Here is a 24,164-nt window from a genome sequence, read left to right as displayed (position 1 = left end):
TCATATTCTAACACTGTTTTTGATATCTGGGAAATGGGAGACCAGTGTGATGAACTCTAACTCTCAAATTATGAGTTGTACATGGAGATGGGCTTCTGGTATTTCTTCGATCATTGCTCTAGGGACAATTGAACCCCGGATTAGATGGGGGACTGGGAATGGGAGCGTCGTCTTCAACTCAAGATACATGTTCAATTAATAGTGCTCTGTGTTAACATAAATCTCCTGGCTTTCAGTAGTGTTGTATAGTAAGGAGGTATTATTAAATCAGATATAGTGGGAAGATTTATCAACAAGGAGTTTTAAAGAGTGAATGATGTGGCTTGGTCTGTTTGGGTAGCCTTCAAACACAGAATGATGGAAGTGGCCAGAGATCCTATAGGTATACTCACATACCCTCAATAATGGCTCCAGGTACGGACAACGAAATTAAGTATCATTATTATTCCAGGACATGGTCTAAGTGCTTTACATATATTATTCTATTTAATCTTCGCAACAATGCTATGAAGGTTAATATCTCCATTTTATTGAAGACACTGAGACTCATCAATCCAAATCAGTTGTCCAAGGTCACACATATTTTAAGTGTCAAAATCAGGATTCAAATTCAAAATATTTCCTAATTTCCCTTCTGATTTTTTTTTTCCTTTCACCCAGGGATTATTTAGAAGTGTTTGTCTTTATGGCCCATCATATGTGGTCTGTCTTGATGAAAATATTAAATGCACTTGGAAAGAAGGTCTGTCCAGATGTTAGGTATGATGCTGCATAAGTAACAAGTAGCTCTGGATCATTTATATCTTTACTGAATTTTTATCTAGTTGTTCTATCAGTTGCTCAGGGATGGATGTTTAAAAATCTCCTAGTATAATTGTGGAATTGTCTACTTCTTTCAATTATGTCAATTGTTGCTTCATGTATTTTGAAGCATTTATATAACGTATATACATCGTTATGGTTGTTAGGTCTCCTTGATGACTTGACTGTTTTATCACTATAAAATGCCCTTTAGTAATCATCTTTATCCTGATGTTTACATTATCTAATATCAATATAGCCACTCCAGTTTTCTGACTTTTATTGCTTGTATGGCATAGCTCTTTCAACCTGAGACTTTTTATTTAAAGTGCATCTGTTATAGACAGTATGTAGTTGGACTTTGCTTCTTTTCGGTCTTATGATATCTGCCATTTAATTAGAGTACTAGTCCATTAACATATAATGTAATTGTTGGAGTGACTGGATATACATCTACCATTTTATTACTTCTTTACTGTTTTTCACCTCTGCTTTCTATTCTTTCCTGACTTCCTTTGGATTATTTGGATATATTTTAAATTCCATTTTAATTTATCTCTTGGATTTTTTTATTATACTTCTTTCCATTTTTAGTGGTTGCTCTATGATTACTATATACATTTTTAACTTTTCACAGTCCACCTGGAGTTAATACTGTATCATTCTACATAATATGTAGAAACAATGTAACTAAAGTCAATTTACTGGCACCCATCTTTACACTGTAATTGTTAAAAGTATTACATTTGCATATATTTACAAAATCCATGACACTATTATAATTTTTACTTTAAACTTTAAATATATATATGTATATATAGGTATATATACATATATATATATATATACACATATATATATAAAAAAATTGTATTAATTGACTTCTGTAGTTACAAGAAATGCTCAAAATTGTTACCATCAATATATCACTGTCCAGACACTTCTGATTATGGCAAACTACTGCTTGAACATAGACAACATCTCTTAAAATAAATATGTATACATTTTTTAGTACCCCCAGTATCTATCTATCTATCTATCTACCTATCTATCTATCTATCTATCTATCTATCTATCTATCTATCTATACAGCCCCAGTATGTGTGTGTATATATATATATATAAAACTCCATATATATATATATATACACTTTTAAAATTAAAGGCAAATCTATCTCTTTTTACCCAGATATTTATCATTCTGATGTTTTTGTTCCTTCTGAATCCTTACATTTCTGTCTGGTATCATTCCCTTCAGGCTGATGAACTTCTTTTAGTATTTCTTATAATACAGAGCTGCTTGCAGTTAGTGCTCTTATTTGTTTTTTGTTTGTTTGTTTGTTTATCTTTAAAATTTATTTTGCTTTCATTACTAAAGGCTATATTCATTGGATATAGAATTTTAGGTTGATAAGGGTTTTTTTTTTCTTTCTCTCAGCCTTTTATAGAATCTGTATTCTGACCTCCATAATTTCAATAATGGAAATCAACAATAATTTGAATTGTTATCCCCTTTTACGTGACATGTCATTTACCTCTGGCTACTTTCAGGGTTTTCCTATTGGTCTTTGGTATTTAGAACTTTGACTACCTTATGCCCAGGTGTGTTTTCCTTCATATTTATCCTGTTTTGGATTTGCTGAGCTTCTTGTATCTGTAATTTAGACTGGTAGTGCCAAAAAAATATATACAAGTGGACACTTTGGTCAATGTTTCTCAAGCAGTTCACCATAATCAGAAGTGTCTGGACACTGACGGTAACCACTTTGAGCACCTCCTGTAATTGCAGAAGTCAAACGTGACTTATATTCATCTTTTGTTATCAGTATATATTGAGTATTACAATTTTAATACAGTTTATTCCTTTCTTAAAATGTGTATACATTTTTTTTGGCACTCTCTGTATATTTCACCAAATTTGGGGAAGTTTCAGCTATTAGTTCTCCAAATATTTTTTGTTGCCCTATTCTCTCTCTCTCTCTTTTCCTTCTAAGATTCTAATTCTATGTGTGTTAGACCTTTGATATTGTCCCACAGGTCCTTGAGTCACTCTTCATGTTCTTCACCAATTGTTTTTCTCCTTTATCTTCAGATTAGATCATTTATATTGGTCTACCTTCATACTCACTGACTGTTTCTGCTCTCATCTCTATTCTGCTCTAAGTACACCCAGTGATATTTAAATTTCATATTTTGTAACTTTTCACTTCAGAATTTCTACTTGGTTCTTTCTTTTATATTATTTTTCTCTCCTGAGATTTCCTATTTTTTCATTCATTGAGACAATATTTTCCTTTGTATCAATGAGCATACTCATATGTCTATATGTAAATTAATAATTCATTAATTCATTAAATAAACATGTACAGAACACCAATGGATCACAAGCCAGGCACAGCACCAGTTCTAAGATGTACATGATGCTTGCAAAGTTTGTTTTCTTAGGTATTTCAGAATATGTCTCTCCATTTTGTTGTCATTATTAATTTTTACTTTGAATTATGTGCTTGCTAAAGAAAATTTTCTCACTGCCAAAATGATTGCATTTTCTTTATCAATTGACTCAAATTTTGTAATATTGTGCTAGATTTATTTTTCTCTCATTGAAAAACAACACAATATACAATGCAAAACGTCATTTCGTGGGCCAAGAATGGGTGCTATGTTGGTTTGACATTTCTTTAACTCCATCATAACATCCACCTTCTTTCTGTAGCCAGCTGCCGGTGAAAAACTCAGAGTTGCTGCATAGCATGAGATGGTTCTTTCATTTACTTATTCATTCATGGATGGGATAATCATAAATGCAAATGGCATTCAGGTCATGTCCGTAATTTTATGACCAGGAACTTGTTGACTTCTAAGCTAATCAGGAGCTATGAAGAAACAATCACTATCATATGTATATTCAATTGCTCTTAACAAATGGCCATAATCATTTGCAGTGAAATTTTGTATAATAAGTGTTAGCACACAACGTTCAGGGAAATAATATCTCTGATAGTTAATTTCTTCAGATTACAAAGTACCGATATCTTCTACAATATCCCTAAGATATGGTCACCCAAGAAATGTTTATACCATGAGTAAGTTATGATTCTGGTATCAGGAGTCATGTTAGAGTTAGAAACTCTATGTAAATATTGTAAAGGAAAGAGGACCCTTAATGATAAATTAAAATATTTCCAGAGCATATACGTTCAGCGTCGGTTTTTATTTTGATCACATTATTCTACTATCATAATAAAGATTTGCGCAATTACTTCTGTTTATAGCATTATTCCTCTTTTCAAATCCTGTTACACAATTTGGTCATGGTCAGCAAGCAAATGCAGTATAATTTTACTTGCCAACAATGAAGCAAGCTTTCACAATAACAATTAATCATAACTGAAAGGAATCCTAAAATGTCTGTATCACTTGTCAGCAGTGCATCTTGGTATGATGTAGCAAGATTAAATCTTTTTATTCTAAAAGAATGAGAGAAATAATCACAAAGCAAACAATACTCGATATGGAGGAAATTTGGATACATTGTTAGTTAGCAATGAAAGGAGAGTTTTGATTTAGGAGAAAAGAGAACAGAAATGATACCAAAGTTAATTTCCAATTCTTACATGTTAAAGCAAAAGAGGGGAAAATTAGATGTTTCATTTTAGATTTAAAGAAGATTTGGAACTTAATATTGCTTTCAGATTCAAAATTTACATTGAACATTTCAATTACCTTACATGACATGTGGGATGATTGGTCTTCAGAAATAAAATATCCAGCACATTTTCTAAGATTTTCTTTTACATTCTTAAATTGCTGTAATTGATCTCTAGCTACTGTGTTTCCCCAAAAATAAGACCTTGCCGGACAATCCGCTCTAATTCGTCTTTTGGAGCAAAAATTAATATAAGACCCGGTCTTATTTTACTATAACATTTACTATAATATGATATAATATAATATATACCTATTATAATATAGGTCTTATATTAATTTTTGCTCCAAAAGATACACTAGAGCTGATTGTCCAGCTAGGTCTTATTTTGGAGGAAACAGGGTATCTTAGTTTCCTTTTCAAGTTTTTTGATGAAAGATTTTTTCCTACCAAAATAGTTTATGCCATGATCACTTATATTTACAAAACTTGGATAACACAATTACGTGGCTAATGTGCCATAATTTTTATAGAGGAATGTAGGATCTGTTCTTCTTTTTTCGGTACCAAACCAAAGCAACGCATGATTTGTCTCATCAATCAGTAAAACCAAGTGCCCTGTCTTCCAGGCCACAGTCAAGAAATCAAAACCGGGCGACTGCATGTTTATTAGAAATCGCTGCAGTTTATTCACTCAGCAGGAGACCCATCATCTTTAAAACAAGCCTATTCATCACCAGCTGTCAAATTCAAGACTCTCACTGCACCTGCTCCGAGGGACTGTGTGTTCACAACTGAAACCTTTGCTCATACATTTATTTTGGGGCTGAGCAAGATTAGCTCTAGAGAACTGAGAAAAAACATCCTACTTTCCCTGCACACTAATCTCCTTTTATTGATGTAACCCTGCATTCTATAAACCTGGGGTGATGTAAATGAGTAAAATGAAAGATTTTGCTTTATTTATTTTTTTGTTTCTGTAGGAAGAAACCCTACAGCGGGCACGCGAGGAAGAAGAGAAAAGAAAAGAGATTACAAGTCATTTCCAGAGTACCTTGACAGATATCCAGGCCCAGATTGAGCAGCAGAGTGAGCGAAATATGAAGTTGTGTCAGGAGAACACAGAGCTCGCAGAGAAACTGAAAAGCATCATCGATCAGTATGAGCTCAGAGAGGAGGTGAGAACCACATCAGACAACTTAGAACACTGCACACAGATCGTGACCTGGGTTGAGAAGGTGGGGGATGTGGTTAATCTGAAAGTTATGGCCAGCCTTCTCAATTGATTAATATTTAGGATTGGATTTCTTCTACGAGCCAAATAGAACCAGATGGCATTACGAAATACCTGGCTGAAAGTCGTATGGAATTTCCTCAGAACGGGAATCACTGTAAAGCAGAGACAATAAATAGAAAGCAGTAGGTTGTGAGCACAGTTATCCTTGAAAACAGTATTTCTCAGCCTTTTTAACTCTCTGCAGAGTCAAGAAATATCACACACAGTCCCTCTTAAGAATCGCCGTATCATTAAGGGTCTGTATTCTATATACCCCACAAGCCAATACTATATTAGTAATGTAACAAATATAATTAGAATGATATTATGTATTCAGAGCTTAGTGTATGCCATATGCTAAGAACTATGCATACAATATGTCATTTAATTGTCTCAACGACCTTATGCACTGGATAATAAAATATTATCCATATTTTGTAGATGGAAGCAGAGGCTACAAGACTAAATCACTTACCCATTGTTACAAAAGCCAAGAGAGCTTTGCTTTCAATAGCTTACAGTAGGGAAACTATACGGATCTTTTATTATTCAAAAATTATATTTTAATATTGGATATGTTTTTAAGACTCCAGATGTTCCTTTAGGATTTTGAGATATCATATTTCTTTCCCCATCACACCCAAATTTTAAGTCTGTTTTAAAATGTAATATAACATAGTCAAAGTGGTTCTGTTGGCAACATGCTAAGATTTTGTCAAGAAAACAACTGAGCCAATAGCACATGGTAACAGCACTTAGGTAAATCGAGAAACTTCTCACAATAAGCCAAAATGCCATGCTACCCTTTCACAAACATCTCCTTGTCACAAAGATCGACCCCGCTACACAGTGGAGGCTTGGGCAAAAGCAAAACATAAGGAGCTACAAAGAAACATTGCCACATTCTTTAGAAAGATCTCAGGTTGGTAGCCTGGTAAACTGGTTGTATATTCCTGGGACTGGTTCTAGGTAACACCCAAGGATAGAATTCCTCATGTCCTCTTGCCGGTGGGACCCCCTAATGACCAAGAAACTCTCCACACTGAGGTAGAGTTAGAAGCTTCTTTTCACCACACCGGTAGAGAGATCAAAAGGTGTGGCAGCACAAAGTAGCACATTTGCATATCAATGCACCTGTGACCTTTGGCCTTATCTTATCCACCAGAGTAACAGAGTTGAAGTCAGGGGGCTGTGGCCTAGGCGCTAAGCTAGGGCCACATGCTGGTATCCCAGAGCTTCCTCCCAACCCTGGAGGCAACAGTATGGAGGAGAATTCACCACGATAAATTAATGTTGCACTTAAATGTGGTTCTGTATTCATAGAAAGAGCCCAAATACTGAGTGACACTGTCACAGCCCTTGTGATGTACATCATTTCTAGCATCGTATCTCATAGTTACCAATTTAGAAAAATAATGTGACCTTTTGGAATTATTTGCTGAATTCTGGCACCATCACGTTTTGCCACCACGTTTGTGTGTAGTGCAAAATGCCGAGGATTTCAGCAATTGATGGCTTTTATACAAAGCCATAAGTGACGCTAATGCATTTATTCCCCCTTTTTTTAATCTTAAAACCTGGAGAATGTGTGTTTATGTGAATATTACTTTTTAATTTACATTTTTCAGCACTAATAACAAGTCAGGCTTGACATGTGCACTTTATTTTTTCCTTAGCATCTGGACAAAATATTTAAACACAGAGAACTGCAGCAGAAGCTAGTGGATGCAAAACTTGAGCAGGCACAAGAAATGATGAAGGAAGCAGAGGAGCGACACAAACGTGAAAAGGAATATGTAACTATCATTTGCTTGTGTCAATGTGCTTGTCTGGTCAGTGGCAGGGACAGAGAACCTCCAAGAAGGTTGTTTTTGAGAAGGGTCACAGAGCCCTAGACTGATGGAGAAAGAGCCTGAGCTTCCCTGGAGACTAACTTAGCCAGCCCAGTAGGAGGCACTATATCTAAACTACTTTCTGCATAAAATAATGATATATCCATTCACAAATCTTTCTCAACTGCCTGTCATGTGCTAAGCACCATCCTGGGTGTTGGGGTATAGCAGTGAACAAGACGGAGAAGGCCATGACCCAGCATGGAGACTAACGTCTAACTGGGAAGAGACAGGCAATTGACAAGCAACCAAACAAGGAAGGGTAATTTTAGGTAACAATACATGCAACTAGGGTAATAGGAGGAACGGAGAAGGGGCAGAAGAAAGGCCTCCCCTAGAGGAGAGGCTTGAGCTGAGCCCTGCCTGGTGAGAAGGAGTCAGGGAGGTCTCCAGCAGCAGTGTCTGCAGCAGTTCCTGATGCTGGAACCAGCTTGGCATCCTCCAGAAACAGGAAAAGGTCAGGGTAGCAAGAGCATGTTGAGCCAGTGGGAGAAAGTTGCAAAATGAAGTTGAAGAAGTAAGCAGGAGCCAAGTTCTATAGCTTTGTAAGCTTGGAAAATAGTTCGGACTTTATTCTAAATATAATGGGAAAGGACTGGGTAGTTTCAGCAAAGGAAGTGACATGATCTGCTTGGCATCTGTAAAAGATGAATTTGGATCCTGAATGGAAAATGAACTAAAGAGGGACAAGAAAGCAGGACAGTTAGGAGGCTACTGCAGCAATGTGGATACACTATGACAACGGCTTGGATTAGAGAGGCGGCAGTGGTGAAGGAAAGCTGGCTATGGATGAAAGGTATGTTTTCAGTGTAAAACCAGCAGGCAACGCTGTGCACTGAAGATGGTGACAGGGAGGAAAGGGAGGAGTCAAAGAAGACTCATTTGTTTTTGTGTTAACAAACTCAGTGGTGTCTTTCACTGACATCTCATTAACCCCAAATACTCCAAGACAGCGATCAGGCCATTTTACAGATGAGAGGCTCAGAGAAGATGTGCAACTTGTTTAATTAAGGTCACACACCGCTGGGTGACCAAGATGTGTTGCATACCCAAGTGTGTCTGCCCCCAAACCCAAACTGTGACAGTACATCACACTCAGAGGTGTGTTTCAGAGGCAAGAGCTGAAGTGTGTGTCTATTGCTGGGGAGAGAGAGAGATTTAGGACACAGTCAACAGACCAATCATTGGAATTTGGCCATTTAACAATTGATTACAAGCTTTGACTTTGCCTAAAATCAGACCAGAATCACTTCACTTTGTTAGAATAACAATTTAAAAATAACTTTGGCTTTCAAATGTAGCAACCAAAGGATGAATTTTGAAGAACATAACCTAGTATACATTGAATAATTCCAAATCAGAAGTCCATGTGTTCTTAATAAACAGATTCAATTATTAAAGCCATCGACAACCTAGCTCTCAAAGCAAGAAAAAAACATTTAGTTATTAATCATATCCAAGAAAATGGATGTTCCATTGTTGTCATAATTACCCACTTAGGTAAAATATGCTTCCTACAGCATATCAGTACTTTTGGTATATAACAGATGAGACAGGAGAGAGGAACGACTAGGCAAAGATTCATGTGAGGGAGGCTGAGGGGCAGAAGTGGGGGTGACCCAGTCTTAGCCAGAAACTGCCATGCTATGTATTTGCCTACCCTGGTTCGGCAACACATAGCCAATTTTGAGTCAAAGAAATATAGGCCCCCATCAGTTCATCAAAGATGGCCAGCCACCTACCCAGTTTCTAGCTCTGATGCTTCTTTCTGAACGTGATGCAATATCACATCAGAGCTGGGAGGTTTCCTCACTCCAAGTATAACAAGCAGCCACCTGCCTCCTCTCCATCAAGGACCACCCATCACAACAGGCCTCCTCAAGCTGCTTAGGAAAGCAGGGGCCAAGTACAGGGCCACCATGCTGCTCTGATGGCTAGAGGGGACACTGTAGGTCTTCTACTTCACAGTGAGCCCGGACCTCCCCAATTACTGCACTTCTATAATAATTCATCTGTACTGCATGCTGGGAGGTGTAGAGGAACGTATATAACCCATCTGACAAATGGAGAGGTCGAGCCATGAGAAAAAACAAACTTGGATAAGACAAAAGATACCTTCAAGGTTTTAAAAATAACGATTTCATTGTTTTCTTTGTTGTTGTTGCTCTGATTACCAAAGTAATACATGGACCTCATGGACACTTGTGCAGTAAAGAAAACAAAAAGAAGAAAATTGAAATTGGCTCTCTTCAAATACATTAGAATCTTCTTAACTGATAGCCACCTGAATGACTAACCCGCTTAATCCATGGCGTTCAGCATTCTCTCTGTAAATGCGCTGACAGATGCCCACAGCATGTCGAATCGTGTGGCTAGTGAGTCACTCCGGGCTGTCTACACGTGGTTGTTACCAAGAAGTAAGATGGTGCAGATCGAGAATCAATCAGCCATTTGCTCCTAAAACTTTTCTTTCCAGTTATCCTTATTTTTGCATTATGTAAACCAACAGAATCATACATTACCTGAAGCAATAGAAGTGTGAAAATCAAGAGTTATTTCTATGAAAACTATGCTTAATGCTTTGAAAGACGAGGCGTAAGCAAATAGCAAGAAATAATTGTCAAATTAGATGTGAGTAGCTATAAACACTGGGAGAAAGCAGTAAAATTCTAGAGAATTAAACAATCAAGTGGCTTCACAAGTGTCTTTAGGTTCCACCATGTTTGTTCAAAGAATAAAAAATATTCTAAATCTTATATGGCACATCATGGATATGATTTTTGTAAAAACAAAACAAACCGCTCTGAATTCCAATCTGAAAGTCCACATCCAAAACAAACACCAGAGCCCTATATCAAAGTGGATAAACAGATGAACAGACATCTTAAAATAACGTGTTTTATGTGTGTGTTATTTTTATGCCTAAAACATTTTTTTTCAATTTAACCCCTCAGCTCCCATTAGGCTCTGATTAGGCTTCATATGAGGGACTTTGGCTGTATTTGAAGGGCTACCTTAAGGAAAAGGGATCTTATTTTGCAAACTTATACAGGACTTATTTTGTAAACCTTACACAGGATTTGAGACAATAGGTCAAATTTCTAACCCAATGTTTTTCAAACTGTAATCCATGGACCGCCGCCCCCACTCATCTAAACCATCTTGGGTATTTGCATTAAGCACAGATTCCAATCACCCACGAAATAATTTCTAACTCATAGTCTCTGAGAGGGAGTAGCATTTTACCATGTGCCCTAGGTGATTCTGTAGCATGAGATGGTAAACACGGGTTTAGGAGACTAACTGGGTTTAACCTAAAGGAACAGTTGTCACAACAGTGCCCCAGGTGGGGATGCTCTGGACATGTTCAAGCAGAGGCTGAATGATGGTTGGGCAGAATTTCGACAGAAGGTTCCAGAATTTGGTGGGAGGTTGAATTTTGTGTGATTAATGCTTCAGTTGAAGATGGTTTCTCTTTTTTCCCCAATAGAACCACTCATTTTTAGTTGAGAATCCAACTTTTTAGACTAGTTGTTTTTCAGATTTCTTAGATTCTTTACAATGTTCCCAAAAAAATCACTTAAGAGGGTTAATTATTAAGTGTATACAGAGTTTCTACAAATGACAGCCAAATGGTAATTTAAAAGACAAAATGACAGTCCTTCCACGCATTCTCTCTCCTCACAGTTGCTGAACCAGGCAGCAGAGTGGAAACTTCAGGCCAAAGTGCTAAAGGAACAAGAGACAGTCCTGCAGGCTCAGGTGAAGTGTGTGTGGTTGGGGTGGGGTGGGGAAGGGGGTGGAAACAATGCTTGGGATATGCTCGCCTTGCTCTACCCAAGAGGCTGTAAACCAAGGGTGGCAGGAGGCAGAGGGACAGGAGTTAGAAATGAAGAATAACTTTATATTTGTTATTTTTAAGTAAGAGTAAAAGCACAGTGTATGTCTAAGAAAAAGAAATGCCTTTGCACTGACCACATCCAGTCAAAAGGTTTGTTGACATGCACAGGAGGGCACAAGAATGGTCACCGAGAATGAGCTGGTGTCCAGGTTCCCACCTATCTGTTCATATTTCTTCTCTCTCCCCTCACCCATTACCCTAACAAGGTAAGAATACAGCCTAAAACGTTCAGATGTGCCATCTATAACTGTCAGTACTGAAAATGTTCTGACTTGTTTGTTATTATTTATAATAAAAGGAGTTTAGAAAATAGAGTCAGCGCCCAAGTATTTGCACTATCTGAGGTTGGCTTGATCAGTGGCAAATGTCTAGAAATGGTGGAAAGTCAGGAACGATTTTGATTTGGCTTTCTGATGTCATGTGTGTGTTTTGACTAGACTGTGGGAATTCAAAAGCCTCATGCAACAGCTGACTCTGGGGGAAAGCCAGATCTATCCATCTTTTCTGTATCCTGAGGGCTCTGCCTCTCCTGGCAAACATTCCCTGTCAGGTTCCAGGACAGCGATCGTGCCATAGGTCATTTGCTAGGAGAAATGCCCAAGCGCTGAAGCAACTGTGAAATCACATAAAGTAAATTCACAGAAAGTGCCCTTCCAGGCTGGGCAGCATTAATTTAAGATTTGGGCAATTCACTTGTCAATGTTTATGGGCTGACTGCTGAATACTCGTTCATTATAAAGCCAAACCAAAGCAAAAAAAAAAAAAAAAAAAAAAACCCTGTCAATTGAATGAATTAAAAGGTTTAATGAATACTTGTTCATTGTAAAATAAAAAACAAGAAAACTAAGAAAGTTAAAATCACAAATTATACGACTACACACACAGAAACACAGATAACATTTGGATCTCTAACCTTCCTAAAGCATGCTTTTCCAATGTGTGTACCAAATGCAACAATGAATTGTTTTCCCCCAGTAATATATCAAAATCGTTTAAAAATACTAATTACGTAGACGTTGGAGCCATAATGTTTTTGACTATCAATAGAATGAAAGGACCCAGAGTTAAACGACCAAACTTTAGAATTACAAACTCAAGGTCATCCTTTAGGCAGTCATGGCACCCATTATATCCTGGTGCAGGGTAGGTGGCAGGCTATGGCAGCTCTCTAACCATAGGCAGGCAGGGGGAAAGGAGGTGTGACCTCACTGTCGTAGCAGGAGTCCAGAGAAGCACGCCAAGGCTTCTGGCCCTGTCTCTGCCCTAATCACAACTGAGCCTTGAGGGGCACAATAGACATACTTGAAGCTATTCATTGTTTGCATCATGTTACAAGCCATCGCTACTTCTCCATGCTAAATAAAGATAATGAACTTGAGAAGAGTAGATTAATCATTAGACTCTGGACTAGAGAATGACTCATTCAGGATCAATGTTATATTTTTAAAACTTTTAAACCTTGAAAAACAAAGTCTATCACAGATTGTTTTGCATAGCACTCAAACACTTCCTTTGGTTTCACAGTATCTTTAAAGGGATAAGTGGTAGGAGAGGGAGTCTAGTCCCATTTCTACCATCTGAGCAAGGGAACTATCAAGGATGAATTATGTTTTCCTCGATGGAAGTCACTTTTCAATCATAAGACAACAGCTTGCCAGTTTGGGGCATGCTTCTCACTTAGGGAAGAGATGTTTGGTTTTCAATTATACAAACCAAAGCAATAGAGTAAATGTCAGACATGATCAATGGAATGCAATTGTCACTACAGATAGAGTGTTCATTGGATCGATAAGGATGAAGATGGTAGTTGATGTGGAAAGTCAGCAATACCTGACAACGCAGACACAAAATACTGCCCAAGGGGAAAGATCAGTGAGTAAGTTGTTAAAGACGGGCCATCATAATCTTTCAACTCAGAAGTCCTCACCTTATCAGTACAGGATGAGAGGAGACTCCTCTGCAACTGCTATCATAATTGACTTGTTCCCAAACCAAATCTCACAAGTTTGCTAAGACCATTCCTGGACACAATTCTGTTTCCTATATGCTATGAATGTTTATAATTAAAATTCGGTGCTCAGTTAAAGGAATGTGTCTGTCACTCAGTCCATTTGAAAGTGAAATGTTGAGGCAATTATTATTACCAACCCTAGAACAGTTGCTTTCTATTTCTATCTCTGGCAGGACAGGTACTGTCGATGACCTCTGGATGTCCCTTCCATGCTTTCCTGAAATACCCAAGTGAGAGTAGGAACATGACACACCAAACCAAACATGCATCACGTCAGCAAACCAGTGAGAGGAAAACTACTACCAAACAAATATCCATTCAGTAAACAGGAAGTGTACATTTTTATCTAGAATACTAGGAAAGTTAGAGTTGGTTACTTGAGAAAGGTATAATCCACACAGATTTTGTGATGTATGGTCAAATAGAAAGAAAAGCAGAACATTAAAAACAGTCACCAGAAGGGGGAAATGGGGAGCTCTTGTTTAATAGGTACAGAGTTTCAGTTTTGCAAGACGAAAAAGTTCTGGAGAATGGTTGCACAACAGTGTGAATATACAATACTGAACTCTATACTTAAAAATGGTTACGCAAGTCAATTTTATGTTATGTATATTTTACCAAAATTTAATGAAAGAAACAAAAGAATCATTAGAAAAAGGCCAGAAGAGGTGGTAATGAAGCAAGACACTATTTCTTGGCACTCTGGGTGTGTCTGTCTTCTCAACCTGCCCAACTGATACAACAAAATGAACACTTTGCCCGAACAAAGGGAGAGCTGGCTGGGGCGGGTGTAGCTGCTCCGCTAATACTGCCAAGTTTGTCTCTGTGAGAGGGACCGCACACTTGCTCACTCCTGCCCCCTCCTGTCTGCAGCCTGCAACTACAGGGCTACAAGAGAGGCTTGGGAGGACCAGTTCAGAAGACCATAGAATCTGTGATCCCCATGTAACTCTGCTGGAATTACTGAAAAGTTGGAAAAAGAAGGGGAGGAAGTAAGACAACTAAGTTAATAGGAGTGCTTGGCCAAGAATACAAATCATCAGATTTTGTGACAGAAGATGAAAGGATCAGCTGGGGGTAGCTGCTCCCACCTTAGGTCTCGAAATCATGTGCAGTATTAGTAGCCAGTCCCACCGGAGCTTACACTAGGGTAGAGCCTCTCAAATTGAGAGGCCTGACCTACCCATGGGCCCTGAAGTCAATTCAGTGGATCCCAGCCAGTATTTTGAATGAAACAGAAGTAAATATATCAAGAATGCAAAGCACATAGTAAGAGCAAATAGTGTCTTATACACCATGTGTGTTCATGCACACAAATGCAAAACCTTCCTGGCCATAAATTCCCTGAAGCCCCTTTATCCAGTCATCTCTAATCTGTGTGCCAAGGAATCATGAGAAACACATTTTAGATCACCAGAGTTGGTTGCCCCAAACTCTGTCACATACTCACAGTGCTAATGAATGATTTCACAATGATGGTCAGCTGTTGTTTGACTTTTCTTTGGAAAATTGGTATTTTATGAAAAGGTTTTATGGTGCCCTTTTGTTGTTCTTGTGTTCAGCAAAACCTTTACTATTCTGAATCATTTGAGAATGAACCATTCTAGATGAGCACATTTTCTGGGTTCCAGGGGTTGTTTGATTCCCACGCACACCCTCTAACTCCCACCCCAAGACTAAGAACTCTCCATTCTGCTGGCTTTCATTTGGTGTGCATTTCTCTGCTTTTGCAAGGACAGGCTCACAGGTACCAGCAGCTAGTCAGCTGGTGCTTGCCTTCTGGCCAATAACCCAACCATCCCAGCCTACCTACCAAGGGCAGCCTCAAGTTCTTGTTTGTTGCTGGATGCTGCAGGCTTGCTTCTTTACCCAAAAGACGTTTCTGTGCCCATCGGAGGACTTGGGGCTGTTCCAGGCACTTACAGGTACCAAAGGCTCATTTGAAAATGCAGGCTTTACTTACTCGAACCATCCATATTAAATGTCCACTCACTCAAAACATGCTGTCTTAAAATGATTTTCAAAAGCAAAATTTTATTCTTGTGTTACTGTCGCTAACAATCAAGTATTGACAACTTTCCTTTCCTATCCTACCCAATCCCCAAAAGCAAGCTTTGGAATTAAGGATGTGGAGGTACAAAGGCTCTTCTCTATCCTCCTGTGACGAGCCACGCACTGGCCAGCGCTAACCCATACGATGTTGTTTTTGTTCAAATGAGAAAAAGACATTCCTTCCTTAAGACTCATTATTTCCATCTGTAGAAAATTGGTATAAGAAACTGATTTTGATGAAAAGGGACATTTAACTGCTATTGGCTAGAACACTGGATTCATAAATATACAAAACCACAATGTCTAAAATGGAAATAGTCATTGTTTAGAGTGGCACAACCTGCGTAATGGCAGCAGCCCTACTGCATGTCTCGCCCACATTTCTTGTATCACTTATTTTCATTTGTCTACATCCTCACTTCCTCCAAGACCAGGTTCAAGGCTCACCATCTCTACACAAACATGGCTCTTTCGCTGACCAGGCACTGCACTTACCTGCTTTGCCACTTTGTAGTCACAGTCCCGTAGTCAAGTGGTCTTTGGGATTGTCTTCCCATCCAGAGTGCAGGTCCCTTAGAAACAGGAGCCACACGTTAAATACTTTTGTACATAAGAGTTCATGCATTTGTTCAGAGTTCAATAAATGTTTGTTGGTAAAAGTTATATCATGCAATGGTGATAACATGTTTGATTATTTCATTTTTCTTTAAAGAAGTACTTCAATTATAGTCACTGACCTAGGTTGATCTGATAGTCAATAAAAGAACTGAACGTATTGCTGACACTGTACTGAGAATTCCCTTAAATCATTTTTCTTCTCAAATAATGAACAACGACATGTTGTTTTGTTCTGGAAGCATTCAGAAAGCAGCCCTAAAATAGATTCACTCTTTCCCCTGCTTACAGCTCACTCTCTACTCTGGAAGGTTTGAAGAGTTCCAGAGCACACTGACAAAAAGCAATGAGGTGTTTGCCACTTTCAAACAGGAAATGGATAAAGTGAGTATTGCTTATCCCACACGAAACGTTGACATTTTCTAATTTGACAGGCAATTCTCCTTTGGGCTCATTTTTCTCTCGCTAACATATTCCAGTGCATTTCATGAAGTAATGAAACATTTATAGGTGCCAATGTGATTTGGGCTGTATTTTTTTATTGGCAAGTATCTGGTGAATTAATCTTAAGAAGAGTCCAAAAACACTAGGATACATTTTCTTTCCAAGAAAGACTATTTTTTTCCCTAGTCCATGGATAGCTTTAAAAATAAATAAATAAAAATAAAAATATAAAAAAAGACAAGAACTAGCAGTTTAACATTATGTTGTTTATATTGAAAAAAAATATCTGTTCTATAGATAAAAAAAATTAAATGTAATGGCTGTATGGATGTCAGAGGGGCAGTAGAGGGGGGTAAGGGAGTTGTCATTGCGTGAGGGATATAAGTAATAGATGTCTAACTATTTCATTGTTCTGTACACCTGAAACTAATTTAAAAAAAGTTAAAAAAATTTTTATACAAATATTCAAGACTGGAATATTAGGATAGAAAATACCATTTTATAGGACCCTTCTTAGAAGAGAAAATATGTAGTATGATGTAACTTACAGAGCGTTTGAATGAGAATATGGAAGCCTAAATTAAATTTTGGGTGTGTTCTTACTCATCAAGTAGTATTGGACAATTCACTCAACTTCCTCAATGTTGTTTTTTAAATCTATAAATCAAGGTACTATTTCTCTTGCTTACTTCACAAGAGTGGGAAGTTCAAATAAATGAATAGATTTTAAAATGGTTTTAAATGTTTTAAAAGTCTTTTACAAATATAAGGTGTTCATAGTATTGTGGGCTATAATATTTAAATCCTATTCAATGTAGTGTTTTCCCAAAACAAGATCAGCATCAGAATTGTGCTTCTGAACGAGCATTGGCATGAACCATTTTTAAGCATAGAAAGCATCCTTTTCAAAACATTTTCACAAAATGAGAACTTTCATAATTCAGTGAGCAAATTTAAGTAGACCAACGTTTGTTAACAGTGACAGCTTTCCCACTCCTAGATGGATTTACCCAATTAAAAAACAAGGTTTTTTAATTATAGAGTTTTAAGATTGAAATAAATATTAGATCAGGAAAAATGTTTATTTAAAAATTACATAGCTTTAAGATTGGAATAAATCTTAAAGAGAAATCTTAATCTTCATGATTAAGAGAAGAAGTTTTTAATCTGGAGTTTATAAACTTTCAGAAATAAATCTGAGAATAAGCAAAAAAATTTCACATTCATATTTGCATTTCTCTGAGTGTGGCCCCACAAATTTCATCAAATTCTGAAAAGGGCTGATGACCTTAAAAAGTTTATCAACTAATAAGTTGGGTAAAAAAATGATCAAAATGAAACACCACTCAAGGCTAACCTAGCTTCTTAGTAGAGCCCAGGAGCTGACAGCCTGCGCCCAGCGTCTGGCCTCCCCCAGCCTCAGGCAGCTTGGCACAAAGCAGCAAGTGCCCAGCTGTGGTTCACCAGGGAAACTGCACCTGATTACGTGCCTTGTCCTTTATCCAAGCAGACAGCTCTAGCTGAGCCTACAACCAGAAATGCGAGTAGTTTCAGGATTGAAAAAGACAGGCTGTGTTTCATTCACTTCTGTATCCCACATACCCAGCCCAGCCTGGTGACGACCAGTCATTCCGTTGCATTAAATGGAATGAAATAATTCCAGCCGCAGTCTCTGCTAACTCACCTGACTATTACTCCACCTCTCTGAGCCTCAGCTCCCCCATTTTAAAGTGGAGGTGAAAAAAAGAACCTCCTTGTGGGACTGTTTCAAGGATGAAATGATGTGTAATTGCATTCTGTGAACCCTACTGCACTCTACAAACGTAAAGACTGAGAAAATAGAAAACTGCCCTGTGTGGCTACTCCTCTGATGTACCCAGATATTATCAACACTTTAATGGCTAAAGAGCCAGGCCAGCTTTCTCACCGATAGTCTTCTACTCAGTAAATAATCAAAATTGCAAGCTTATTTGGGGGACTAAATTAAGCTATTTTTATTTTATTGATTGATTGATGCTATTTTTATTTTAAATGAAAGAAAAACCAATGACAAAACAGTGTGGCCCTAAGTTTCCTGAATTGGCTCCAGGGCCAAAAAAGTTTGTTCACCACTGACCTAGATGATTCGGGAATAAACTGTGACTTTCCCTACTCAGTCTTCATTCCTTGACCTTAAACTTGCATTTACTTCAGCAGCTGGTAACAAAAGGATTTTTCTTGATATCACATATGGAACTAATAGCTTCTTTGATATATTAACTCTTCAGGATTAATATTAAAACACTCTAATTTCTGTAGACAACTAAGAAAATGAAGAAGCTGGAAAAGGACACGGCCACGTGGAAAGCCCGGTTTGAGAGCTGTAACAAAGCTCTGTTGGACATGATTGAAGAGGTGAGGAAGCTTTTCCCTTAGCTTATTTTCCCCTGGCTCGTCAAAACATTCAGACGTAGAAAATTATAACTTAATAGTATAAGTGATTACCTTTGAAAAAGGCCTGCATTTTTCTGGGATGTGATAGATGAACATAAAACGAAAATAATTAGAGTGAAGTAATTTAGAATCGGGTCCAGGCTCACAAGGAGCATTGTGACTCTCAACTCCCACGCCTACTTGTGGATCCCGAAGCTGTCCCCAAAGCAGCAGCAGGCCCGCTGGACTGTGAAGGCCTCAAAGGCCTGGCAGGTGTCTTACTTGTCTTTGATTTTCCCCAATGCCTAGCACACCACAGGTACAGAATGAATTAGTTCACTGATTTGAACATATTGAGAGAAGACCTTAGCCCAAGCACCCAGGATATGTGCTATTTTATAGACAGATGTGGAGATGTATTAATTCCTCCAACAGTCATTTAAACATTGATACTACATCAGGCTCCAAGTAGGTTTTGAGACTATACAGGCAACGATACATGAACCTTGACCTGAGAGGCAGGGCTGACAGGTGAAGGTCTCTCCATGTAAACAAGTAAAAATAAAAAATGTCTTAAAGGGTACAGAGCAACACAAAGATGGGCCGAAGGAGTAAGAACAATGTCATGCACAAACACACCGTCGTTTCTAGAGACAAGAAGGAAAAGTGAACATTTTGAGCAGCCAGCATCATGACTTAGGGTGTGGTGAATTTCTCTGGTTATAATGACTGTTCTAACAATTCATCCCAAATGGCAACCAATTCCAAAGAGATAAGCGTATTATCATCGACATCAATCAGACAGTCACTGGATTAGCATATGGCGTTTATCTATAGGATAAATAAGGCACTGCTGATGGCCAAGTGCCAGTCCATCTCATTCATTCTGCCACAAGCTTTCGCTTACATGCTGTCTCGCAAGCAGAAAATTCATCTTTGATTTTAGAGGCCCTGGACTGAAGCAGAGACAGGCTTTGCCATCTTTCTCTCCTAACCTCTGCCAGAATGACTAAAATTCTACCAGAGTCTAGCATATAATGAGAAAAAAAAGAATTGATGTCTCTGACCAAGGGTCTATCCAGCCACCAGTCTGTGGTCAGACCCCAGAGCCCGGTAGACAAATTCCTGGACCAATGATTTTGTCTCCTAAAGCATCCTGGCAGATTTGCTTTTCATGATGTTTTATGCATGTGTATGTTTTCAAATCACAGAAAGCACTGAGAGCAAAAGAATATGAGTGCTTCGTGATGAAAATTGGGAGGCTAGAGAATCTCTGTCGAGCTTTACAAGAAGAGAGAAATGAACTCTACAAAAAAATTAGAGAAGCGAAAATGCCAGAAAAGGATGAGGAAGCTCAGCACACCTCGGATGAAGAGCCAGAGCCAACTGTTTCGGCGGGTGAAGAGGCTGACACAGAGGACGCCAACAGAGTTCAAGATGCCGTGAAAAGTCTGGCCACAGCCTTAGCGGTAATTCATTATCCTGGATCAACCCTCGACCTGTCCAAAGAATTCCAGCCAGAATTCGGCAGTCCTCCAGGGGCCAGTGACGCAGCCCTCAAAAAGCCAGACCAATGCCCTCTGAGCCCTGCATGCCATTCAGAGAGTCCCCTGCCTCCCCCAGTTCCCCAAGCTGAGGCAGAAGGAAGCACTGAGTCAGAGGAGCCCCCCATAGCCAGTAATCCCCCTGTAGCGTCAGAAGCAGAGCTCCAAGACCAGGGTCTCCGGATTGAAGCACAGGCTGATCAGCAGCCGTGGAAGCCAGAGGCAGAAGCTTCCAGTCAGGCCCCACATTCCCCCTCTGAGGCCTCCCTGTGGGTAATGGAGGCAAATGGTCCTGCCCCACCACCCCCAGCAGGTGAGCAACTTCCAGCTGGAGCACCTGGCTGTGAGCCCAATAGGCAGCCTCCACCAGCAGCAGCAGAGGGCCCGCTACAAGGGGTCTCAGCCAGACCCCAGGTGCCCAAAGGGTCCGACCCCAATCTAGAGGGAGTAGACTAAGCCTCATCGCGGCCTCGGAGGCTGATCTTCCTGACTTCACATCTTTGTCATAACAGATTTTCTTCTGAAAGAGGCATTAAGGACTAGGGATGTCTATTGGAAGAGACTTAATTAGAATCAAACCATTTTTAAATGTTATGTAGAGCACATTCAGCCTTTGCTATTTGTTCTCAATTTATAACTGATACGGAGCTTTTCTAGTTAACACTGGTTGACGGTATAATTTTCCTGGATGGCAACAAAACATACGAATAGAAAATTTATATTATTATAATTTGCCATTAACATTGGACTTAATTCAATTTGTTAATCAACAGTAATATTTGGTATTTAAAGACTTCCACTACAATATATAACTATTGAAAATGTGATGTTGTATTTATTTCCATAGTTTAATAAGTTCTATAGTAAGTAATGGACATCCAGGTTCCATTTAAACATTATACAAATAATATATGCATATGTGTGCATATATACATATGGATTGATTTTTGAATATATACATATATGTGCTTTTGCACATATATACACATGTGTATATCATATGTATGTATATATTTACATACATTTCTCTCATCCTTTTTTGAATTTCTCTCATGCAAAATATTTAGATGCCAGTCAAAAAGATGATCTCTTACTTGCACTTGGAACTACAGTAGACTAATGCCCTATGAAATCAGAAGTAGGTTCAGAACACAAGTATTTAGGGCAAAAATAAGTAACTCAATTATCAATCAATAAATTCAGCCAATTGATCAAATGACAGAACAGCAGCTGGGTTAGATTGCAAATCTGTGTAGAATGCACAGATAACAAAGATGACCACAAGAGGCCATAAACAGAACAGGGGAACGCTCGGAGCTGTAAATTGCTCACTTTTTCCAGCTGCTTCTTCTACACAACTCAGACCATGCCTTGCAACTCAAGCCACTCATGGCTTCCTGCAAGGAAAGGGTTGGAAGTGGGAAAGGAAGTGGGTTGAAAGTGCTAAGGCAGGGAGGAATTGGGGTCCTCAGACTGAGAAGAGGCTATGCTCATCCCCTGCCTCTTGTGCTACCAAAGTCTTGAGAATTTCTCAAAGCAGAGAATGGGTTTGTTTGTAAATAATAGTCTTGAGGCAGAATATTCACCTGCCCCTATCAACTCCTCGGTTCCCTCCCTGTCACCTACCACTGTCTCCAAAGAGTTTCCCAACACCTCTTGCAGTCACTGCTTCAGTCTATCTTCTCAGAACAACTGCTCCTTCTTTCTGACCCCCTCTTTTGCAGTAGGAAATTATACCCAGACCTCATCTCAGATATTGCTAAGTAAAAACTATTATTTTTCCAAAACAGAAATCCACATAGGGTCTCAATACGAGTGGTAAGGCTTACAAACAAACACATTCTCTGCTTTGAGAAATTCTCTACAGCCAGAAGTACAAACAAAACAAAGGACAAATGGGTCCATACTCAAAATGACTTGGAAAAATAGGTGAGGATTCAGAAGAAGGCAAAAGCTAGAAACACCTGGAGTTGTCTACGAGTACATGAGTATTACATTATCATTTCTCGACTAGAACCTCTAATAATATTGACAGTATAAACTACTCTGCTTGGTGTAAAGAGAAACTGCACCAAAGAAATAGGAAGGAAAAGAGGAAGGGAAGACGGAGGGAGGAAAGAAAAAAAGATCTAACCCAGGCCTACCTTAAAAGTTGAACTCAAGTAGAAAAATGGATAAAAGCAAGATTTTGTACTACTCATGCAGGAAATCATTCTTTGGTGTCACATGTGGCTGTCTGCCAAGGCACACAAAGTCTTGTAGGCAGCAGCCATATGCTACAAGAATTGTAAACTGCATAAAATTTGTTTGAAGTAGACAGTGAGGGTAATAACAAAATGCTAGTCAGGAAAAAAAAAAGCATATCGCTATTTGAGAACCCATGTATTTCTAAAGGCTTAAAATATTATAACCACAGGGTATCCAGCCAAATTCAACATTACTTGAAATCTTAGAGATTTAAACATTCATTTAATTCAGAGCCAAATATTCACCATAACAATCCAGGAGGGTCTCCTTTTTCACTATTTACAAAGGCTAGACTTCCAAGATGGAGTAAGATTAGATAATCATAGTAAAGTCTCAGTCTAAACGTTTAGCAAGAGAAACGGAAGAGAGAGCCAAAATCCAGTAAATCAAATATTCTCAGATCCAAAGTTCATTTTTTCCTCATCCAAAAAGCTTTCATAGCAACACATTATTCAGTATATATCTTGGGCAGAGTTTCAGATACAAAAATTTTCCTGAAATTTGCACAGCTTAATAGAGGCTTTGGGAGAATTATTTTAATATTCAAAGAATGTATTTTGTGTTAGAATTGGGCCTTACTCATTGTAACAATAACTCATAAGACCTTAAAGAAGGTCTTTATCAAGTTCATGTAACTATTTCTAGAGATACCAAGTCTACTTACCAGAAACACTAGAATTGTTGGTGTTTTGCAAATGAAATAACTATAATTAATGTATCGATTAAAAAGGTACTTCTCTTCCAAAATGCTCTAGCAGTGGTTTTATTTATTTTTTATTTTCATTTATATTTATGTTTACCTTTTTTATGTTTACTTTTGTTACTTCTATGTTTCAACGATGCCTAGGAAAGATTATGGTTTTATTCTATTGTTGGTTGAATTTTTGGTCTCTTGAGTAAGTAGAATGTAATGTGAATACTTTGAAAATTTTGGTGTATGTGTGTGTGTTGAGAGAAAGAGAAGGAAAGAGGAAGGGAGAAAGAGAGTGAACATGGCTGTCCAGGCTAACAAGAGAGCAAGATCCACGCTCCTCTGCCTGGCTACCAGCTGATGGCAGACAGTTATCACACGGCCAATGTTTCTCTTCAGTGTCAGTCTCCTATGAGACTATGTTTCCGCAAGTTTCTCTGCGATGTGTCCTCTCAGAAATACTCTGAAGTATAAGGGAGGGCGTGTAGAATGTGTCAGCTCATTTTGCCTCTACTCCATCCTCCTAACTGCTGCAAGAATTTTCTCTAGCAAGACCCAAAGAGGCCCAGCCATTCTGCCTTTTGCGTATGCTCTCTCCCCAGACCTCACTGATCCAGACGGGGCTTGTT

At 38.5% G+C, this 24,164-nt stretch overlaps 1 protein-coding gene across 1 annotated transcript in view; it reads left to right on the top strand.

The window, feature by feature from the left end:
- The window catches only part of TXLNB (taxilin beta), a 42,106-nt gene extending 18,523 nt beyond the window's left edge, over positions 1-23,583 (top strand). The window contains exons 5-10 of the mRNA XM_033103626.1: positions 5,434-5,628; positions 7,403-7,522; positions 11,306-11,380; positions 16,489-16,581; positions 18,940-19,035; positions 20,265-23,583. Coding sequence (XP_032959517.1) covers positions 5,434-5,628; positions 7,403-7,522; positions 11,306-11,380; positions 16,489-16,581; positions 18,940-19,035; positions 20,265-21,053 — 1,368 coding nt within the window. The 3' untranslated portion in view covers positions 21,054-23,583. The remainder of the gene's footprint in view (positions 1-5,433; positions 5,629-7,402; positions 7,523-11,305; positions 11,381-16,488; positions 16,582-18,939; positions 19,036-20,264) is intronic.
- Positions 23,584-24,164: the final 581 nt, after the last annotated feature.

Source organism: Rhinolophus ferrumequinum, chromosome 3 (assembly GCF_004115265.2).
Source record: "Rhinolophus ferrumequinum isolate MPI-CBG mRhiFer1 chromosome 3, mRhiFer1_v1.p, whole genome shotgun sequence".
Classification (NCBI taxonomy): domain Eukaryota; kingdom Metazoa; phylum Chordata; class Mammalia; order Chiroptera; family Rhinolophidae; genus Rhinolophus; species Rhinolophus ferrumequinum.
Note: the sequence above shows the minus strand (reverse complement) of the source record. Positions and strands in the feature narration are given on the sequence as shown.